Below are 22,406 nucleotides of genomic sequence, written 5' to 3' on the forward strand. Positions count from 1 at the left end.
CCCCTTAGCTCTAGGATCGCTTTGTACAAAGGCACCCAGGTGGGGATTCTGGGTTCGAATAGGAACAAAGCAACAGATGCTTGTTGTAAGGGGTGACGAAATGGATCGGATGGTCAGGCTTGGTGACTTGGCTGATAGCGTGTCATCGTACCCAAATGACAAGCAGTGGTTTGTCTGGTCCAGCCTTGATAATATATTTGATAATTTACAGGCTGCCATTATATAGCTGGAATATTGCTGAGTGTTGTGTTTAACAACAAACACTCAATCTTGTGACCCCTGAATCATTAACGTTCAGCAGCAGAGGAATGACAATGGCTCCTTCACTTTCACACTAAAATTGAACACTGTGCTTACCGCTAGTCCTCCCGTCCTGTCCACTGACATATCTGATCTTCCCTGTGCGAAGGTCATCCAGACTGAAGGGGTCCTCCATCCCCAGCAGCTGATCTCGGCCTTGGGTGGCCCTCACCAGGACACCTCCCGATGGTGGCCTCATCACCAGGATGCTGAGGAGGTCATCGGTGGTGTCGCGGTCCTCCAAGAACACAAGGTCGGACGGGATGGTCGTGATCCCAGAGTCAGATGTCTTAACGGGGCCCATAATATCCAGAATAGGAGGATATTTATTAGCTGGAATTAAATAACAGATATATGTATTCCTGATTTTATTAATTACTAATTATTTTATAGTTACATGTTCAGAAGACAAATTTGTAATTTCCATCACACCAAAGTGCTGAATCCATCAAATTTATATGATTTTATATCCTTGTAAGGCAGGTGATTCTTCTGTCAATTACATATAAGTCTTTTGTTTCACACGCCAAAGACCCAGGTTTAATTCCCGACGTGGGTACAATGTTGTGAAGCCTATTTTTGGTGTCCTCCGCTGTGATATCACTAGAATATTGTTAAAAGCGGCGTAAAAACCATACTCACACATTTCAGCTTCTAATCCAATGGTAATTGACATGCCCCAATCATAGCTGGGTTTGCCATTTTCCATCTTTTGTGACAATAGTCATGACACTCGATCCCAAAGTTACCAAGGTTTTTTTAGCAAACAAATAAAATATCCACTTGTGAGCAGTGTCACTGAAATCGTTGTAGAATAAATACACAATGTAATAAGTTACCCAAGATATGTTGGATTGAATGATTGAAATCTACTCAGACCAGTCTTGGTTCGACCTGACAGACTGACAACGGGACTAGACTGACCTATGCATCTCCTGAGCTCCATGTCCGTTATGTATCCCTGTCCACACTGGCCGACGCATGAGCCCAGGCGCAGGTAGGTGCGGCTGTCACACACCACACACTGGTCCTCACTGGAACACTGCAGGCAATGGCGCTTGCAGGCTGCAAGGAATACACACAATAAATACAGTCACATCATATATTTTTCAGGAGCAGTGGGGAAGCCTAGTGGCTAAAGTATTTGCTCATCACACCGAAGACCTGGGTTTGATTCCCCACATGGGAACAATGTGTGAAGCCCATTTCTGGTGACACCCATTACAATATAGATGTAATACTGCTAAAAGGGGCGTACACTCATTGTGTTATGTAATTTCCAAACACCATACACGCCATGCTTGGTATACCCTTTGCTCTTACAGATTCTGACATCTTGCATAACTTCCAACCCACAAGATCTTCACTTGAGTGAAATCACCCTTTATGTCAAAACAACTTTGAGTCTGCCTCAATAACACACTATTTTTAAGAGAAAGATCATGAAGATTCGTAAGAAAATATTTGACAGTAGAACATTTGTCTTTTTTTTTCAAATAAAGAAAAGTTTGACATTTCACTCATGATGAGAAAAACATGGTATCTGACAAGAAAAGACAAATATTCTTTCTCTACCTTAGGTCCAACTGTGGTCTATATTCTACTACTCTCTGGTCAGAATATCTGACAACAGACTCAACATACCTTTGCAGACATTCTTGTAGTTGGTGAAGCTGTTTTGTCCACAGTGAGCCACACACTGGGATTCATACAGCACATAGGGGGCTCTACAGGCTGAACAGGTAGACGGTCCCTCACATCTCTCACAGTGTTCATTGCAGGCTGGAACACAAGGGCATCCATTTCATACAGGACTTCAAAATGTTTGGAAAGCTTTTAGTTATTCCACTATGTTTCAATATCATTATTGCTTATTGTTAGTTCTTCAACATGTAGTTTCATTATGGAATGACCTTCACCTCAGTAGTTGAAAATATAGTGACCACTAAACTTTGTGTTTCACTCAGTCATGTATCATTATTTGATGGTAAAGGTATTGAAACACACGACTGAATGAACATACTTGCTGTCTTTCATTAACTAAAGTAGTGGGCAAAACTGTTGAAGGTCTTTGAAAGACTATAGGCATAGCATGCTCACAATCATGATATGATAAAACCAGATGATGTACGTGTGCTCATCAACATAATGTTCATTTGGGTAAATACAGATGCGCTTCGTACCTTGCCCACCTTCAACAGGACTACAGTGAAGAATTGCCTCATGTAATTTAACATAGACCAAGATGTAATGTGTTTTCGTATTGTATGTATAGATGGCTAAATGTCTCAAAAACTCTGAAATACATGACTGCTTACTTTTACACAGATCACGAATGAGGTATGTTCCAGCAGGGCATTGTGGGACACATCCCCTTCCTGCAGGTTTGAGTCTACTATCCTCACAACTGGTGCACACTGAGCCTGCATTCTCACGGGCAGGATAACACAAGGAGCATCCAGACTCGCATGCTGGATGAGATTAAATATCAATATCACCATGTTCTTAACACAGACATTCCTAACAGATGTAAAAAAATTAGCTTTAAAATTAAAGTACACTAGCATCATTTAGCAGTTCAGAAAACACACAGCGTAAGTTTGATACTTTAATAAGTATCTTAAGGCTGAATCAAATGGTGAGTGAGTGAGTGAGTGAATAGGCAACATCCAAAGCTATGTATGATGAGACACAGATATATAAATCATCAAGTCTGACCCAGATCCAATGTATTTGCCTCTTATGAAGCAACAGTCACACTGTGATATGACTGGAATACTGTTAAAAGCGGCGTTAAACCCAACTCACTCACTCACTCATGAAGCAATAGAATGTGGGAACCCATTCTAATTGGGGACCAATATATTATAATAGATATCATAATAAGGAGATCAATACAAGTGAATACAAATGTAGGGTTTACATGAAATGACAAATGACAGCTTCCTACCTTGACAACTACCAGCTGTATCTATATATTGCTGTGTGGGGCAGGGGGACACACAGGCCCCGCCCTGCAGCTGGTAGCCCTGGGGACAAGTCAAGCACTGACTCTCTCCGCTTCCTTCACAGGTCAGACATCCAGGGTGGCATTCTGTTGGTGTATAACAATTTATATCAACAAAGAATAAATATATTGCAAGCTATTCCGTAGCAATATAGCATAATTTTTTTATGGTTAAGTTTCCATGAGACAAAAACATTTGGCCATGCCCACTAACAAACTGTTTCCTCATTGGCTGATAATAGGAAGGACGGGGCTTGTGTTGCATTATAGTGCTGGACGATGTCACAGATTTCGTAGTGTTGTCTACAGATTTGTGTGTTAATGATTGAATAAGCACTCCGCCAACTTATTGTTGTCATTATTTCTTTCATGAATTGACTTCAAAATACATTTGCATTTATGGAGTTATAAATGTAAAAACTTATGTGTACGAATTTGTACACTATTTTCATTTTCATAATAATTGGTCTGTTGATAGATACTCATCTTAAAATAAATTGCAAAACCGAGACACATTAATTACCGAGTGTGCAAATTAACAGCTTGGTTCTCACTTAGACCAAAGATGTATATAGAATATACGTCCGTGCTTAGACGCACACTGAGAATGTGCTCTTTGAATGGAGTTATCTGAATTTCTCATAACTTCATTGTGTGACTGACATTATTATGACATTATGATCTTAAAGATGAATACATCCTCGTAATGCCAAAGGTGACATACTATACAAAAAGAATGCATTATTTATTTTCTTACATTATCTCGATAGAATAATGATATAAGATGTTACAGTCAATAGAAATAGGTCAAATGTTCCACTTCAACAAAACAATATAGGCATCTTCTTACACCTACAGGTTTAATGTTTCTATTCATGTGACCTGACTCACGATATATCACAGATACACTACACTGAATGTTTTGCCTGCTCACCAAAGGTGAGATCCATTTAACACAGAAGAGTCACCGAACACTTCACCCTAATCTCAAATCTTGTCACACACATTCTCCTCCAACACTGACTTGAGCCCCAGCTACAAAATACAGCCTCATTCACATCACCAGTCAATGATGTTATATGCAAGTAGCAGTAAAATACACACCAGCACAATGAAGCCGTGCATGGTGCAGTCAATGACTCCAAATCAATCAGACTGCAATGGAAATTTGAACATGCCTAATGTATTGTCGGGACTTTTTATTCATGCTTGGCCTCCTTCAAACATAGTCAACAGTGGACAATTCTGTCCTTCCAACAGGTGACATCGTGACAGTCTAGTCAAGTATTCATGCAGCTGACTTTATCAATGGCTGGAGCGCATGACGAAGTAATTTGGTGGTGTAACACATGAAACTGAATACCTTCTACTTAGGAGGAGAAACCAGACACCAGCTATTACTTTGTGCACCCAGTGTAGTTGGGACAGAGAGCCTGATACCATGTTCAGTACTCACTGGGTAATCTGCATGAAATCACTAACACATGTGTGCAATACTCCATCTATACTTCATGCTCCTATCATGTCCTCATGTTGTCCCAATCACCTACATTTCGTGACTGGACACATTGCGATTCAAACTGAAATGTTAATAATTCTAGATATGACAAGTTATGCGAGTATTTACTCACAAGTCATCATTCACATTGGGTACTGATAGTTTACTTTGGGGATTCACTATATTTTTACTTCCTAAGTGTAATGGGTTTTTTGACACCACCGAATTGGTCTTTTTATACAATAATTGGTTATATGCTGTTTCAGGTGACTAATCTCCATCTGTTCGTGTGGTGCTTAAACTCAACACTGATATATATGTCTAATTAACGATAAGTGAGACATAACACCTTTTTATGCATTATACACTGCAGTAGAGTTCATGTATGTACGACGTAAATATAGGTCTGCAAAGAAATACTCATAAGAAAGGTGATAAGGATACATTGCTTAATTAAACAGGGTTGTTGTTACACAATTGGTTTTCTAAAGTTTTCATGTCTTTTTGTACACCATTTTTTTTAATCTGGTACTGGTTATATATTTTGCATATTTTACGCAAATGCGCAGCTTATCTGGAGCACTGAAGATTATGTACTGTAAATCTTCAAACTAAATCACCAAATATAATGAGATTGCAAACCTCTAGCCTAAAACGAGTCATGAAATTAAAGCTAGTAGTGTTCCTATTTTACACAATAATTTCATGGTCACTTTAATTTCTTGATGTACAGTATTCAAGAAGTGCTACAGCCGTGCTACAGACCTGACCATGCCATAGTGGGACTTTACAACATTTGCTGAACCTTGAACAATGATGTTACCTGTGCAGGTGCCCTGATGTTTGTAGTACCCTCGTGAGCAGGAATCAAAACACTGGCCATTCTGTAGCGTGTAGCCACTGTGACATGTGGCACAGTTGGGGCTGTCTGGCAGACAAGTTCTACAGTATGGTGGACACGCTGAAATCATGACCCATCAAAGGGATTCACTATTGATTACCAGTATGCATAGTGTGTTACCCAGAGTAAGAAATGTGTCTTGAAGCAGATATGAAAGCTGATTTTGGGTCTACATGCATGAGAAGTAAGAGTATTGTTCAGCCATGGAATAGAATAGAATTTTATTTCACAAAACGATCTCATGGGGCAGGGTACGTGTATGAAACAACAATTGCCAACAGTAATAGGTTCAGAATAGGACTTTCCCTATAGATTAGGCAGAGATATTTGATACTTATTAAAATGGTGGTGAAAGTAGGCAAAACATGGCTACCTATACATTCCTTATCCTTGAGGTAGTATCTTGAACCGCAGTTGTCGACACATCGGCCTCGTAACAGCACGTGTCCCGTGTATGAACAAGACACACACTGGCTTCGGCCCGATCCGACACACGTATCACAGGTTTGGTGGCACCCTGAAATATCATGACAAAGTGGTATTGTTTCTATTCCAATTATGGTTGGCACAATTAAATATAAAAATGAATTTAATATTCTACTTAACACACTGAATCCTAAATTGATTACCTTAAGAAAACGTGCAAAACAATTTCAGGTTTCTAAAAGGGGCAGGCCAGCAACAGGTCATAATTTCTCCCCATTATTGAATACCATAAGGTTTACTAAAAGTCATACTTAAGGTATCACTAAGGACATGGCAAGCAGGTGTGTATAGGTATTTACTTCTGTAGTTAGACGTTAAAGGTAACTATGCTTGTCGTAAGAGGCGACTAACGGGATCGGGTGGTCAGACTCGCTGACTTGGTTTATGCATGTCATCATATCCCAATTGCGTGGATCGATGCTCATGATGTCAATCACTGGATTGTCTGGTCCAGACTCGATTATTTACAAACTGCCGTCATATAGCTGGAATATTGCTGAGTGCGGCGGTAAACAACAAACAAACAAAATGTTTGAGGTTTCATGTACACTAAGTGCATTCGTTTTCCTTCTCAGCTCCACCAGCCCATTCTCATCCCCTTTTCAGCATTAGGTATTAAGAGTCTTGAGGGCTCCCTAATAATCAAAGGTTCCTTTATAGAATTATTTTTATTAAACCTTATACATATCAGACACTACATGTAATCTAAGCATACACTGGAGTATGATCTGCCATAGTCCTGCACCATGACTGTGGAATATATTTATTTTATGGAAAAAAACCCGATCTAGATATGCATACAAAAGTAAGTCAAGCCAGCTCTATCTAGTTCTATATTATGAAATCAGCATCAATTAAATTATTTGTATAATTTTAGATTCGAGAAGGGTATTGTGTAATATTAGTAATTTCATAGACTGAATGTTAGTCTAGACCTACCAAGGCACTGTCCATTATGAAGGTAGTATCCCGATGTGCAGTGGTCCACACACTGACCGTCCCTCCACAGCAGGCCAGGGGGGCATGTGGCACAGTGGAACTCTGTCCGAGCAATACACGACTCACAGCTGGCGTGGCACGCTGTCAATAGAGGATATATAAGTTACACCGCAGTTCCTGCATATTTGACATGATTTGCATCCAAAATACTCCTAATATTCTTTATGACGAGTCACATATGCTGCAAAATATTGTATCATTCACTACTAGTTGCTACAGAACTTCCAAGCTGCAGAAACAAAATTTTTATTTTGCTATCATTAAATGATTCAGAAAACAGAATTTTCATGATGTTATATAATGTTATCCGTATGTTGTAGACATGGCAGAAAGTGGCTGAGCGTGACTCTCTAAATTGAGATCAGGACTTGCTAAAAATAAGCAGTCATGATCCTGAATTGTTTGCTTTGCATTTCTTAGAATAGCAACGTTTTGGTATTGATACTTTTACCAATTTGACGCAAGACTGACTAATGAACAGCGTACATGATCATGTTTTCATAGGCTATACCTATGGGATATAGGCTATACGTGCCATACCATTCCATTAATTAGCAACAACAGTGCTCATACAAGTGATGCTATGCTAGGTAAATATGAAGATTTTAAGACACCTTTATGTATGTTTCTGTCAAATCAAGGGACACCAAGAAAAGAAGTTTTCTATGGCCACCCAAATGTTACGGTCTATTATGGATGTTCTATGAAGTTAATGTGGCCTGCACTGGTTGACATTTTCACATGTACCAGTAATATGGAGCTTGTAATTTTAATGTATCTCAAAAATTCCATTTCTAAACCATCACTATAAATTTATATGCATTATCCTGCCTTTTCTTATCTACACTTACTAGTATACGCATTCAATATAAAGTTCGCCACAGCTTCACAGTTCTTGTATTTTACCCACAGTGCCCTACTTCCTTTAACTTCGAAAAACACATTTCCCAAAACTAGCTCATTTTGCTTTTGCTCAAACCAAGTTTACGATACGGCTCATAAAATGTACCTAATGTGCAGTTTCTCATTAATTTTAATGACTGAAGCAAACTCTCTGTTTGTTGCTTCAGGTGCAGTGCAATTATAATTTCATCACATACACTAAAAGTCAACCTCTCTGAGTTGTTATCATATTTATACACTCCAGGTGTCCATTCTGTCATCATAACTGTTATATACACCAAGCGGGTGTCAGATAATGAAGAGTGTAGAAGGATACATGTACAGTGTGTGTAAAACACATGTCGTAATTAGTTTCTTTAATGAACATTCTTTCAACATTGTGGCAGCAGAAAGTGTGGCAAGGTTTTAATCATATATACATGATATGTATGTAATAACTAGCATACACACTGTCTTAAAAATCTTGTACAAAAACATTTTTACATTTCTCTCTTCAACAGTGTTTATCTAAGGGTTTTGTTTCCTGTTGCACATATGACTGTACCTGAAATTTCCTTAAATAAAATAAAATGTATATATGCTATATTCTAATGAGAATATGCATATTTCAAACCCTAACAGGCAGGGAGTTAGCTTTTTCACTTTCATGCAAGACATTTTCAAAAGGAGATAAAAGGTACTGATAGAATCAAAATATAATATCAAAACAATATTCTGAATTATGTTGGTGTCAATTTTAATTATTCGGCTCCTTCATTGTAACAGGCCTTTAGTTAATCAGGCATCTTAAGTAACTGGCATAGAAAATTAATAAAACAAGAACTGGAATGGTTTATTCTTAAAAATAACGCATCTGTTTCTAATTATCTTACATTACTCCAAACACACACAATGAAAGGAGAAGACATCAAAGGATCACAACTGAAAAGTTGCTAAAGTAGACAAAAATGTTCAGTTGCTTATGGGCATCGATGTGTTTGTACTGTGTATATCGTTTTGAAGTAAATGATGATTCATGTAATTAGAATATAATGTATATAATGCTCCCGTATAATCTGTTTAATGGGAGCAAATTAGTGTGATTAAAAAATAAATTGACAGCATGATAAATCCAGTGTATGATAGGCACTTAGAAGTTAGAAAAGCATGAAGAGATGAAATGTTTATGGATAAAAACTTCTTTATTGTTTGAAGCAACATTTCAGTGCAATTTTATGCCCCTTCATCTGGTGAATACTGAGCACGCTAGATCAATCAATATATCTTAAGTTTTGTCTTTGATCATTTTTGACATATGTAATGTACCTTGTATGTGTCAAGAGCAAGTCGGTAGAAAAGGGAAAATATGACTTATTGAGTATAAAACTTTTAAGCGCATCTTCAAAGTGAGTGAGTATGGATTTTATAATGCTTTTAGCAATATTCCTGGAATATCAAGGTAGGGGACAACACAAATGGTCTTCACACACTGTACCTATGTGGGGAATGCATCTTAATAAATAGGCATATCTATAATACCAATCTATTTTCTCTCAAAATAACTTCTCTAAGAAAAAGACAGTAGCAGGCTATTGCAAAAGGTTTCTATAACTTGAACAATCAGATGCAACAGATTCTGAAATTCCACTGACACAAGATTTTTGAGTGTTTTGGTTTGTAAAGTTGGGTCCCTAAAGTTGGGTCCCTAAAGTTGGGTCCCTAAAGTTGGGTCCCTAAAGTTGGGTCACTAAGGTTGGGTCCCTAAAGTTGGGTCCCTAAAGTTGGGTCCCTAAAGTTGGGTCCCTAAGGTTGGGTCACTCAAGTTGGGTCCCTAAAGTTGGGTCCTTAAAGTTGGGTCACTAAAGTTGGGTCACAAAAGTTGGGTCATGTCAGCAACCTAGTGTTAAAAGGTAGTGTTAGGTTTGTACACACTCAATACTTATATATGCCACACAGATATGTTTACTGCAATAATTTCACCTTGACAGGTGTTCTCCCTTGTTGGGTAGAATCCAGTCTTGCACTGTTCAACACAGCGGCCATCTTGTGCCAGTTTACCAAACTCCTTGCACCGTGTGCAGTGTTGTGGATCATCAGGCAAACAATGACTACAGTCGGACGCACATTCCACTGGAAGGAAACTTTGCAGTTAGACTTGTGGTTGTTCATGAGTATTTGATACCTGGAAATATTATTTGGAACTGCCGGCATTACTGCCTGAGGTTTCAAACGTAAATTGACATTGGCATTGAATACTCAGTAACACTCAGTAAATAATCACATACCTATCTGAAAACAAATCAGTTAGCAGTAATAATCTGTAGCACTCTCGTTTTACATGAACTCTCACAGTTGTGTTTATTTGTTGTGAAATGCAGCACTCAGCAATATTCCAGCTATATGACGGCGGTTTGTATCGAGTATTGACCAGACAATCCAGTGATTGACATCATGAGCATCTATCCACGCAATTGGGATACGATGACATGCATCAACCAATCAGCACGCCTGACCACCTGATCCCGTTAGTCGCCTCTTACGACAAGTATGGGTTGCTGAAGACCGATTCCACCCCGGATCTTCATGGGTATCTCACAGTTGTGGTACAGATATAATGTCATTCTGGAATGCTATGTGGTCACTCTGGAATGCAATGACATCATGACCCAATAGATGATATCACATGTTTCTGTGGTAACTGAACTCACCTGGGTAAAAAAGAATATTTTGTTTCATTTGAAAAATCGAGGATGTTCTCATATTGATCAAAATGAGTATTCAATTCATGTGGTAGCCCTTTTCGCCAAGTCGAATAGCACATTTTACAAATTTAGGATAGAGAACAAAAAAGAACTTATCAAGAAAAGTATTCATAAGAATGTGTCAAAGTGGAGTTACCATATGGTGTTTACCCTTTGTCATTAAAAACCAATTAAATTGTTTCCCTTGTATGTCAATCCACATTAAAATCAAAATGTCTGCAAAACTATACAACTCCTTTATACAAGTGAATCCACATGTGAGATGTTGTACAAAGAAGTAGATAATTTTGATCTAAACATTATGACATAAGTAAAAGATGGAAAGTACACTAAATCTACACAAAACTTAAAAAGCAAACATAACAAGCAAAAGTAGTTGTACACAACCCCCTCCCTCCATCTAGGCGTGTGTATTCTGTGACATGCAGTTCATTAAACAAAGCATCTCCGTTTGTGTAGATAATAACCCATGAAGAACACTACACGGAGTAACCCTGGCCAGGAGCATGAACAAATAGGTCTCCTTAAGGTCTCCATGCTGTACATGCAGCTTAATGGCCACTCAAACATCATTGAGATAAGTCCACAATGACAGAACTAATTTAATGGTGTACAGTGTGTGACTGGAAATATATCCTACACAATAGACATGCATATCTATTCAAGTCAACAGGTGTATTGCATACAGTTTCCATTTCTTTGTGAGCAAAAAGCTAATTAGCTTCAATAGATGTGGAATAGTCTTGTCCATAAAGTCCTGTGGTGGGAATTGACCTTCTGATCCGAAGTCAGAATGGCCACATGACTAAGAAGGGTAACCCCATCAGCAAGCTGCCAAGGTAAGGATGTCATCTGTGGGATGACTCCATGCCCTGCTACATACTCCCCCACCAACAGAAGGCACATCCCAGGTCACATCGCAGGGTACTGAGACGTATTTTGCTCAAATTCAATATGAACGTGCTCAGCCCCACCCTGGGCGCCAATGTAGTGGCCATAAAATTTCCGAGTCCTGTGATGGGATAGCTAAATATTACACTGAATTCTGTAATAAAATATATTTTTATGTACAGATATTTGCACCTATTATGTGATACATCTCTCACTGTGTTCTACTGTCAAAGATCCAATCATTTAAAGCAAGATGTAAATATTTGGCATCATGATCATGATTCGGCACTATTTCCATAATTCCCTATTGAGATGGTTCTGGTATGGCCTCCTGATCAACAGTAAAGGTATGCTCAGCCAACATGCTGCTGGAACTGATCACCCATCTCCTACCATGTTGTCCCAAACAGTTCCTGTTTCACCTACTGGGACAATTTGTCATCCTCTACTTTGTTCACATACACCATAGCACTGTCCTGTAGGTGACCTATCTTGCCCACATGTTCCACATCACTGTCCTGTAGGTGACCTACCTTGCCAACATGTTCCACAGCACTGTCCTGTAGGTGACCTACCTTGCCCACACACCACAGCACTGTCCTGGAGGTGACCTACCAGGCCCCCATGTTCCACAGCACCGTGCTGGAGGTGACCTACCTTGCCCACACACCACAGCATTGTCCTGGAGGTGACCTACCATGCCCCATGTTCAACAGGACTGTCCTGGAGGTGACCTACCATGCCCACATACACCACAGCACTGTCCTGGAGGTGATCTACCTTGGCCCCATGTTCCACAGCACTGTCCTGGAGATCACCTACCTTGCCCACATACACCACAGCACTGTCCTGGAGATCACCTACCTTGCTCACATGTTCCACAGCACTGTCCTGGAGATCACCTACCTTGCTCACATGTTCCACAGCACTGTCCTGGAGATGACCTACCTTGGCCCCATGTTCCACAGCACTGTCCTGGAGATCACCTACCTTGCTCACATGTTCCACAGCACTGTCCTGGAGGGACAGACATATAGTTGCCAGGAGGGCAGGCTGGGCAGTTCTGTTGGTAGCACACTGTCTCCCCTTCCTCACAGTTACACACAGTGCAGGGCCCTGGGTGCCAGCTGTCCCCATCCTGGAAGACATGAGACCACCATGACACTAAATACCACATGCAGCCACTCCGTAGAATGCTTGGTGTTAATACGAAGGCATGATAGATTCCTAAATTCTGCAAGTATTGAAATCTGCTTGTTTGTTTGTTTGTTTGTTGTTTAATGCCGCACTCAGCAATATTCCAGCTATATGATGGCAGTCTGTAAACAATCGTGTCTGGACCAGACATTACAGTGATTCACATCATGAGCATTGATCTAGACAAATGGGATACAATGACATGCATCAACGAAGTCACTGAGCCTGACCACCCGATCCGGTTAGTCGCCTCTAATGACAAGTTTGCATTGCTGAAGACCAATTCTAACCCAGATCTTCACAGGTATTGAAATCTGTCAAATACAGGAGGCAATGATTTATGTAAGACTGTGAGTGTATGTATGTAGCCATTATAACTGCCATTACAATAACCATTTCGAATAGGTTTTCTCATCCTTTAACCTATAGACAGTAACCACACCATAATACACCCTACTATCCAACAATTCTAATCCTCCCATCAATCTCTTTAGAAATCATTCAAATGACCATCCATATGTTTGTATATGATAAATCTAAGACCTATTTTCAACAATTTGCTGACAAAGCACAATTCATGCTGACAATTGTTTGTACGCTGTTAGAAGAGGGTACATCATCCAAATGGTTTCCACTAGACACCCAGGAAAGATAAAACTTGATAGCCATATACCTAAGATGTATAACAAAAAGATGTTCATGTTAAGCTTGTGTGGTAGTCAAATAACCAGCTTATAACGCTCTAATTGTGACCCGCCCATTTCTTGTTGCTTGCCATCAAAAGGGAGGGGCAAAATAAAATGGGATTTAGTACAAATAAGGGAATATTGAAAACACTGTTTGAAGATAATACTTCAAAAACAACTTCATTAGTTTTATTGTAACTTTATTAGCAAATTTCATGCCTGAAGACACCAAATTTGATAAGGGTGGACGAAGAATAGAATGTAGAGTTAAATAAATAAAGAGACACCTCAGTTCATTGAAGCTTTAAGTCAGGTAATTATCTGGTTGAGGGAACAACAAAGACTGATATGTATGGTATGCTGGTCAACAATCTTCTTATGTTAATATACCCCACAGGAATACTTGTACTTCAAAGCAAACTTAATAACACAATGATCCAACTATGTAGAAGCTTTAGAGTGAGTGAGTGAGTGTGGTTTTAGGCCGCTTTTAGCAATATTCCAGCAATATCACGGCGGGGGACACCAGAAATGGGCTTCACACATTGTACCAATGTTGGGAATCGAACCCGGGCCTTCAGCGTGAAGAGTGAATGCTTTAACCACTTGGCTACCCCACTGCCCCTAGAAGCTTTAGAACACAGGTTGATGACAAAGATGCTATGCTTGCAGTCAGCACTAATCTGTCAGGGTGATAATGATGGATGAATCTGCTTCCAGCTGAGTTTAAAAGATGAAGGGAGAAAGAAGTCCAGTAACTGGATACATACATACCAGTAATAGAAAACCGATTCCTATACATTGGCATCTCTAAAAGATTAGCTTTAATTATTTCAAAAACAAATTAATGCATATGTTTTGTTGTCATGTCAAACAAAATAACTGGTGTAGCTTATCAAATTTCAATGCGGATGCATGTTTTCTTTGTTTGTTTGTTGTTTAACGCCATACAAAGAAACAAAACATGTATCAGAATTGAAATTTAATAAGCTGATACATGTTACCAATAGGATATCAGTTGTTGAACAAGAAGCAAAATAAGGCCCTCGCTGACAAATGCAAATGAGTAGTTATTGATAGTTGAAACTCCTACCAGATACACTTCCCCCTCAAACTGGCACTGCCGAGGGGTGACACAGTCTGGGCAGCACTTCCCAGGGGACTGCTGTAATACTTCATTCTGTAAGGATAGAACATATGAGTGAGTGAGTGAGTGAGTGAGTGAGTGAGTGAGAGTGAGTGAGTCTTTCACTTTGAATAATATTTCAGTTATTTACAATATTCCTTGTGTGGGAGGAAAGCCTGAAGTGATTCAGGTCTTAGATGTTTACCACTTTATTGAAACCCACCGGCACGGGTATGGTTCTGACAAAACTTGAAACATAATCTGGGGAACCGGGATTTCTAACGATGCTTTCTGGCATGCCCAAGGGATGCAACTCTGCAAAGCGAATTGTGCCACCTTAGACGAGTGGGCCACCTGTGTCCCCTTGTGTGTTAATGATTTAATAAACAATCTGTAAAGTTTTTATTTTTGACAAATATATTTATAAGAATTGATTTCAATATATTTTGCATTTATGAAGATATAAATGTAAAAAAACCCGGTATGCACACATTGCATAAATTAGCTTCACACATAAACCTAAAATTTGAAGTTAATCCTTAAGTAAACATTTGAATCAAACCTTCCAACAATATGTTCATCATTGACCCAGAAATGCTGCAAGAGTATTGTATACTTTGAACATGTTTAAGTTATATGACTTCACTTTACATCCATGACATAATTTGACTACCTTGCTTTTGTAAATCTCAGATCAAATAATGGAACGGCCTTGACATAAAACATGTGTGGCTTGTTGGTCAGTCTAGCCAATTGTGAAATATATATGTTAAAAACATACAGGTATCCCAGAAATGGTGTATCCATCTGTACATATTTATATTTATCAGCTCAATTCATGTAACCAAACATGCCATAGCATGAGCCAAGATTCTTAGACGTGACAACTTTTGTTGTTGGTTAGACAGTCATATTCTTTTTTACCTACAGAGGTAGATGTGTACTGACCCCAGCTATGTTATACATGCAAAATGAGAGTGCCTCTTTCTGTACAGGCGTTATCACATTCTGAGCTTCAAGATTCTTGACAAGTAACAGAAAAAGCAACTGTGTATTACATCATTCGGTTATACTTGTACACTCTTCTCTCTACAGATACATCCCTGGAGCATTACACCAGCTGCTTCTTGCATAATATGTGGCACTATGCACCTAACACATCCCTGTAAAAGTACAACCTTTGCACTCTGTAGCTCTCCTATTTCATATTCATGGAATCATTTTGTATATGTAAAGGTCATAATGTATTTTCTTTGGATTTTTGTTAGTTTGAACCACTTTTCTTGGAGACCTCAAATGTTTCTTGTAATGTCGCCCCCAGTGGGCCGCAGTTAATCTTTTGCAAAGATCATGGACATTCACAAAAAGCTTTTGTTCTCAACATAATCCTTACAAATTGGAATGGGGATTTATAAACATCCTATCTTAAAACAACAATAATTCACATTTATTGTCAACTAAGTTGACTCTCTTAATGTGATGAATCAATATATATGCTTACAGCCAAAAGAAATGCAAACCATAGAAACATATAGAGAAGTATGTACGTTAAGAAGAGATGTTTCCCATGTGTGCCAATTCATGACCACAATCAATCAAGTGGTACCACAGTGTCTATTCTTATCATGAAATGCTGCACATGATTTCAAGACTTTACACACTAATCCTGCACAAGACAAATGGTGCCTCTCAAGTCATGGATCTATGACGTCACAGGTGATGTGTTCATGAGCATCGGCTCACACAACATACCAGTATGTTCATTTGTGCCCTGAACCAATCTGATATCTGTTGAATACGAGTATGTCTTCATATATTAGCCAACATGTATGGTATTCGTGTTTCTTTTGGCTGTGAGTATAGTGTAAAGAATTGCATAATAAGAGCTGAAGCAAAGAACAATCAAATTGCATTTACTTTGTAAATAAAAATAAATTCTGTGTTTAAAAAAACAATAGCCTCTCCAAAGTGTTAAATACACTAATCACAAAACAAATTGCTTTTAAATCTCAAAACAAGGTTCATCTATGGTTGTTAGGTATCACCTAATAATACATAAGGGGAAGCATATAGCTTGATCCAGACAGGCTGAACTAACTGGAGCATGTCTTCGGGGAATACACCCTGATCGGAATACTTACCTCTTTACACTGTAGACGTTCACACGCTGCAGTTCGACATTGCACTTTCCCTTCATTACAGGAACAGTATTCACAGTCACCGATGTTCCAAATATCTCCATGGTAATGCTCTACCTCGGTCAAACATTTGCCTGCAAAATGAAATAAGGTGAAACTTTATTAGTCTTGCATACAAATCCCAGAACCACCCTCCAACATAAAATGGTCTGCGGCTACACTCACAAGAATCAAATTAATGGATTTATTTATTTGTATAAGCAATAAATTTGATTAATTTTTTCATTGCAAAACAATTCTTGACTACATTTGAGAGTGCAATAACGGGGGGTTACAAATGTTTATTGATTTTATATTTTTCTTCCAGTACGGCCATAACCATAAATACAGACTAATAGAAAAACTACTAAGTACCTTTTTTAGGAACACATTCATGACAACATTGACCAGGACGTATGATCTTTCTTTGATTCTGCAAAGTTAAAAAGCTATTAAAAATCCATTTCATCCAAGCAAAATATGAAATTAAAACCCAATTCTTTCATACTACTTCTCTCATGGCATTACAGATAAACTAAAGTAATATGAAAGAATAGGATGTTCTTTAACTTCTTTTGAGTAGTATATATGAAAAGAAATGTTATGTTATGTAAAGAAAGAAAATTAGAAAGATATGTTTCCTTCAAAAGACAAAGAATAATGATCACATTGGGAGTGGTTGAACAGTACAAGTTTTCATTTTCTCCCAGTAAAAAAAAAGGAATTTCTTTGAGCACCATGGGTGTTTTTGATGTGCAATATGATCCACTTACTCTGTGACAAATCATGGAGGTGTCGCACTGCTGTGTTCGACATTCCACACTGCCACTGACGCATGTACAGTATGTGCACGTGTCTCGACTCCATTGTTCACCATGCTGAAAATTAGATGCAGAGTGCATTACCTAGGGGCATTCAGTTAGCATTCTATTCATCTCCGCAGAATGGGCTACCCTTAGCTTTTATAAGTTGCTTTCTGAACATATATGTGCATTCACCACAAACCTCTATTTCAAATGCTATTTCTCAGAACACAAATGTCATAACAGAATGGATGAGTGTTATCAAAATGTATGTGTTTGCAAGGACTTCCACAACTACCTCAATTATAATCATGTTCAAAGAACACTGTATGATACAAAAATGTGGAATATTCAAGTCTGACAAATTTATGGACACAGCTTACGTTTCATTACTTGCACCAACTTTTTAAGAAAAATATACAATTTCTGGCACACCCAAGTGGTTTTCATGACAGGCACACATTATGGCCTAGCATCTACTTTAAGTCATGCCTGTGTCTTATCATAAACATATAGCAGATATTAGAAACAGAATGTACAAATGTCCTTGATAACTGATTGACTTTTTAGTGATGGCACACTGGTTTGCAGCCTGAGAACTAGAAGAATTATCAGGAAATCTTGTTAGGGCATGAAGTGTGAATTACAAATTATCCCTCCCAACGGAGAGATTTGGATTTTTTTACATCCCTAGAGTAAACCAAACAAACAAACTTAAGTGGAACTGCATGCATATGTGTGGATGTGTGTAGCTGATACAACTTTGTTGCATTCATGACAACAAACAAGAAATGCCTCTTAAACTTGAAACAACAAGCTCATGTTTGTGAACAACTTTCTAAGTTTGGACATACAGACTGAAGATTAAAGACAACTCACACAGATATAGTACCAAAACTACTTCTTGACATAGCTACTGACAGCACCCAAAATTATGTCCAGAATGTTATTTTGATTATATCTGCATCTGTTCCGAGGTTTTGATGGAACTAAGAGCTTTCTCAAAACGGTTTTTAATGGAGGGAGGTGCCTCAATCAACATGAAACAGGTTCAGTGAAGCAGTGTATTTTAGTACATGAAACTGGCCCTAATGTTAACCAAAGACTCCGTACACAGAACAAATAGGGGAAATATATTGCGCACAATGCTGTGCCGTATTCCTATATTTTCTCAAGTACAGCTAGGACCTTAATGATCCTTAGATAAGTATGAACACTACCGGTATACTATTGTACAAGTCAGAGCATCCTGTTAGCAGCATGAACCTACAGCTAATTGGATTCAAGTTGCTCAAACACTCTTAGTAGTCTCATCAATTTTATGATGTAGATAATAATTACCTTAATTACACAGAGACACTGTCTCAGATTCACACAGTTTGTTTTGTTGTTTCAATTCCACCTGTAAATAATCGAGTCTGGACCACACAATCCAGTGATTGACATCATGAGCCTCAATAGATGCATTTGGGATACGATGATATGTATCAACCAAGTCAGCGAGCCTGACCACCCGATCCTGTTAGTCGCCTCTTACGACAAGCATAGTCACCTTTTACGGCAAGCAAGGGTTGCTGAAGACTGGATCTTCACGGGTTGGCACTAAGTACATTGTCTGGACCTATAATGTCAAGGTCTGAAACCACAGTTCCAATATTCCATCTTAACCTGAAATGTGTCCATATCAGAGGGATCATGGATATTTTAGGGGATATTATCATAAAACTGTGAGCTCAGTCTTCACTACCAAAAAATATCCCCAAAAATATTCACCAAAATAAAATTTATATTTACCTTATATGACATCCCTCGATCTTCACATTGTTCACTTTTACACTGCTGACAGCAGCCATCAGCTGATTTGGCAAGGGTTTGGCCCTGAAATCATAACATTGGCATATATATATATACATGATATTGGAATACATGAAACTTGAGGTGAACAGACAACGTGACAGAGTACATATGGCCAGTTTATTGTACTCTAAAAGGATTCACACACTGGTAAATATGTTGTTATTAAATAAACTGTTGCTTGGGACAGACATGTGCAGATGCTTGAGATGATAAAACATAATAAAGATAAAACTTCAAATCAACTAATAAAAAATCTTTGTTTCTTTGTTTCTTTCTTTTTTGTTAAATGCAGCACTCAGCAATATTCCAGCCATATGATGGCAGTCTGTAAATAAATGAGTCTGGAACAGACAATCCAGTGATTGATATCATGAGCATCAATCTACAAAATTGGGAAACGATGACATGCATCAACCAAGTCAGCGAGTCTGACCACCCAATCCCGTTAGTGGCCTCATGACAAACATGGGTTCCTAAAGAGCTATTCTAACCAGGATCTTCACAGATCGATTAAAACATGAATCTTTCATAAACCATCAGTCACGAAACCTTACAATACTAATTATTGAAATATACACAAAACTCATTTTCACATAACATTTTTTTCTTTCCAAAACCCAGTAGATTAATTTGATAACTTGAAAAATCTAGGACTACAACAAATAACCACTGGGCCCTAGAAAACAGAATGTTCAACTTTTGATAGGGATATTCCTATCATTCTATGCCATAGCAAACTTATCACCTATATGTACATGATGTATATGTACACATCTCAGCATCCCTATCCACAGTGGAGTAGTATAGGATGCAACCAGAAACACAAAGTTGCCTGTACCAAATAAGTTACTGGGTTACATTTGAAAACAGGCGAGAAAACTGAAATAAAACCCTGTCTTTGTTTGATTCTATGTTTGAATTGTGTTGTCAGTCTCTCACCCTTCCTGACATTCAGCATCTGTTTGAATATTATGTCAGATCTAATCTGGCCTTATCTGTTTCACCCCTGGCTGCCAGTTGATTCCAAAACATGCCGCCTCAATGGTAATATCTATAGTTTTTTCTGCATCCTGATGTAATAGGCCATATCGCTATTATGTAGCCGTACTGGAGACTATCGCAGGAACAAAGAATGCTGTATTCCCCAGTCAATATCCTTTATTTATTCACCAGCTTCTCATAACATATATTTACCATACATGTAATATACACTGCTTATTCTCTGAGAATACATGAACTTAATAGTAAAACTCTTGGTTCAGCTTATGTTTGTTTGTTGTTTAACATTGTACTCAGCAATATTCCTGCAAAGTGATGCAGTCTGTAATACACTTATCTGTACATGACAAACCAGTGATTGATATCATGAGCCATTCACAATGAGCCATGCAAATCAAATAGGGTTTGAACATGACCACCAGTTCCATTTTGTCACCTCTTACAACAAACATTGGTAACTGGAGAGACATTCAAAGTAAGAATTCCCAGTTGAATAAATACTGAGTAAGCTCTTTTCAGATTAAATATCTACAATTGAATAGATATCATGTTATTTTCTTTCTCTTTCTTCCCTAACACATTTCCTTGTTTGATATGAAAGCGGCATTCTCTTGATAATCACTTGCAATCAAAAAGCTGAATCCCCTCCGTGCAGTGGAACCGCAGTTCCAAGAGAAAGTTCACTTCCCATACCTCCTCCCTCCTTGACATAGTGTACAAAACAAACAGAATGCCAACCATTCTTCACTTGACATTCATCTGCTTTGTAGAATAAAAACACCTGACATTTTTTATCAGATGGCATGCTCAGCCCTTAACATCAATTATTACATATCAGATACTTGGTCCTCCTGATTTCCTCACAAACAAACACAATGCTGGTATACAAGCTTGTATAGCTGCGCTTATTGATGCAGGCGCTGCATGAGAGGGTGCCACCCAGGAGATGAACATTGTGAGGCAGGCAGGGTGAGAGTCAGCAGCAGCTGCCGATACGATACGGAACAGGGGTAGGCTGCATCCATCTCCACTGCACTCACCAGGAAATGGACTTAGTTGGTATGTTTGTTTACACAGAGGTAGTTACGTAATTCATTAGCAAGAGACTATGCATGCAAGGTGAGAATTCTGGGTTAGAACAGATCCCCAGCAGCCTATGTTTGTGGACTACATGGACTTAGTTACAGGCCTCTGTCATATAGCTGGAATACTGGTAAGTATGGCCAAAACAACAATCAAACAAACAAAAAGAAACTACAGGCAACTTGATTGTTAACATTTAGGAAATGATAGTTAATATTTCTTAAACTGAAATGAACAACACATGTAGCCAAGGCAAACTGGTATCATCATTAAAATAATCATGAAATATAAAAGCCCTTAATCCTCACAGTAAAAGAAATCATAATTGTTTTATGCCAATACAAAATAGTCACTCTAACCAGATATATTGAAGCAGTCCAAAATCAGGTTACAGTGAGTGATTGAGTTGGATGTTATTGGACACCAGAAATGGGCTTTACACATTATAACCATGTTGGGAACTGAACCTGGGCCTTCAGCATGACCTGTGAAAAGGCTTTAACCACTAGGCTACTCCACTGCAGCATCAGATAGCAACAAACAGCTTACAGATGCAATTTCGAAGGACTAATTCTTCACATACCACCTTACCAAATCTTGACCATGATGGCATGTCCTAATCTGTTGTGCACACTATTATGGCTATTTACTTGAAGCAGGGCGGTCGGGTAGCCTAGTGGTTAAAGCATTCTCTCATCACGCCAAAGACCCGGGTTCGATTCCCGACATGGGTACAATGTGTTAAGTCCATG

At 38.6% G+C, this 22,406-nt stretch overlaps 1 protein-coding gene across 1 annotated transcript in view; it reads right to left on the reverse strand.

The window, feature by feature from the left end:
- LOC139467891 (extracellular matrix organizing protein FRAS1-like) overlaps positions 1–22,406 on the reverse strand; it is a 127,682-nt gene that overhangs the window by 34,943 nt on the left and 70,333 nt on the right. Inside the window, exons 8-22 of the mRNA XM_071249435.1 lie at positions 19,510–19,593; positions 17,686–17,790; positions 17,288–17,345; positions 16,877–17,007; positions 14,703–14,789; positions 12,717–12,864; positions 10,054–10,203; positions 7,132–7,272; positions 6,080–6,223; positions 5,629–5,766; positions 3,251–3,394; positions 2,619–2,771; positions 1,945–2,082; positions 1,225–1,365; positions 358–633 (exon numbers count right to left, since the gene is read on the reverse strand). Of these exons, the coding sequence (XP_071105536.1) occupies positions 358–633; positions 1,225–1,365; positions 1,945–2,082; positions 2,619–2,771; positions 3,251–3,394; positions 5,629–5,766; positions 6,080–6,223; positions 7,132–7,272; positions 10,054–10,203; positions 12,717–12,864; positions 14,703–14,789; positions 16,877–17,007; positions 17,288–17,345; positions 17,686–17,790; positions 19,510–19,593 (2,038 nt within the window). The remainder of the gene's footprint in view (positions 1–357; positions 634–1,224; positions 1,366–1,944; positions 2,083–2,618; positions 2,772–3,250; positions 3,395–5,628; positions 5,767–6,079; positions 6,224–7,131; positions 7,273–10,053; positions 10,204–12,716; positions 12,865–14,702; positions 14,790–16,876; positions 17,008–17,287; positions 17,346–17,685; positions 17,791–19,509; positions 19,594–22,406) is intronic.

This window comes from Haliotis cracherodii, unplaced genomic scaffold (genome assembly GCF_022045235.1).
Source record: "Haliotis cracherodii isolate W230 unplaced genomic scaffold, xgHalCrac1.p SCAF_2, whole genome shotgun sequence".
NCBI classification, from domain to species: domain Eukaryota; kingdom Metazoa; phylum Mollusca; class Gastropoda; order Lepetellida; family Haliotidae; genus Haliotis; species Haliotis cracherodii.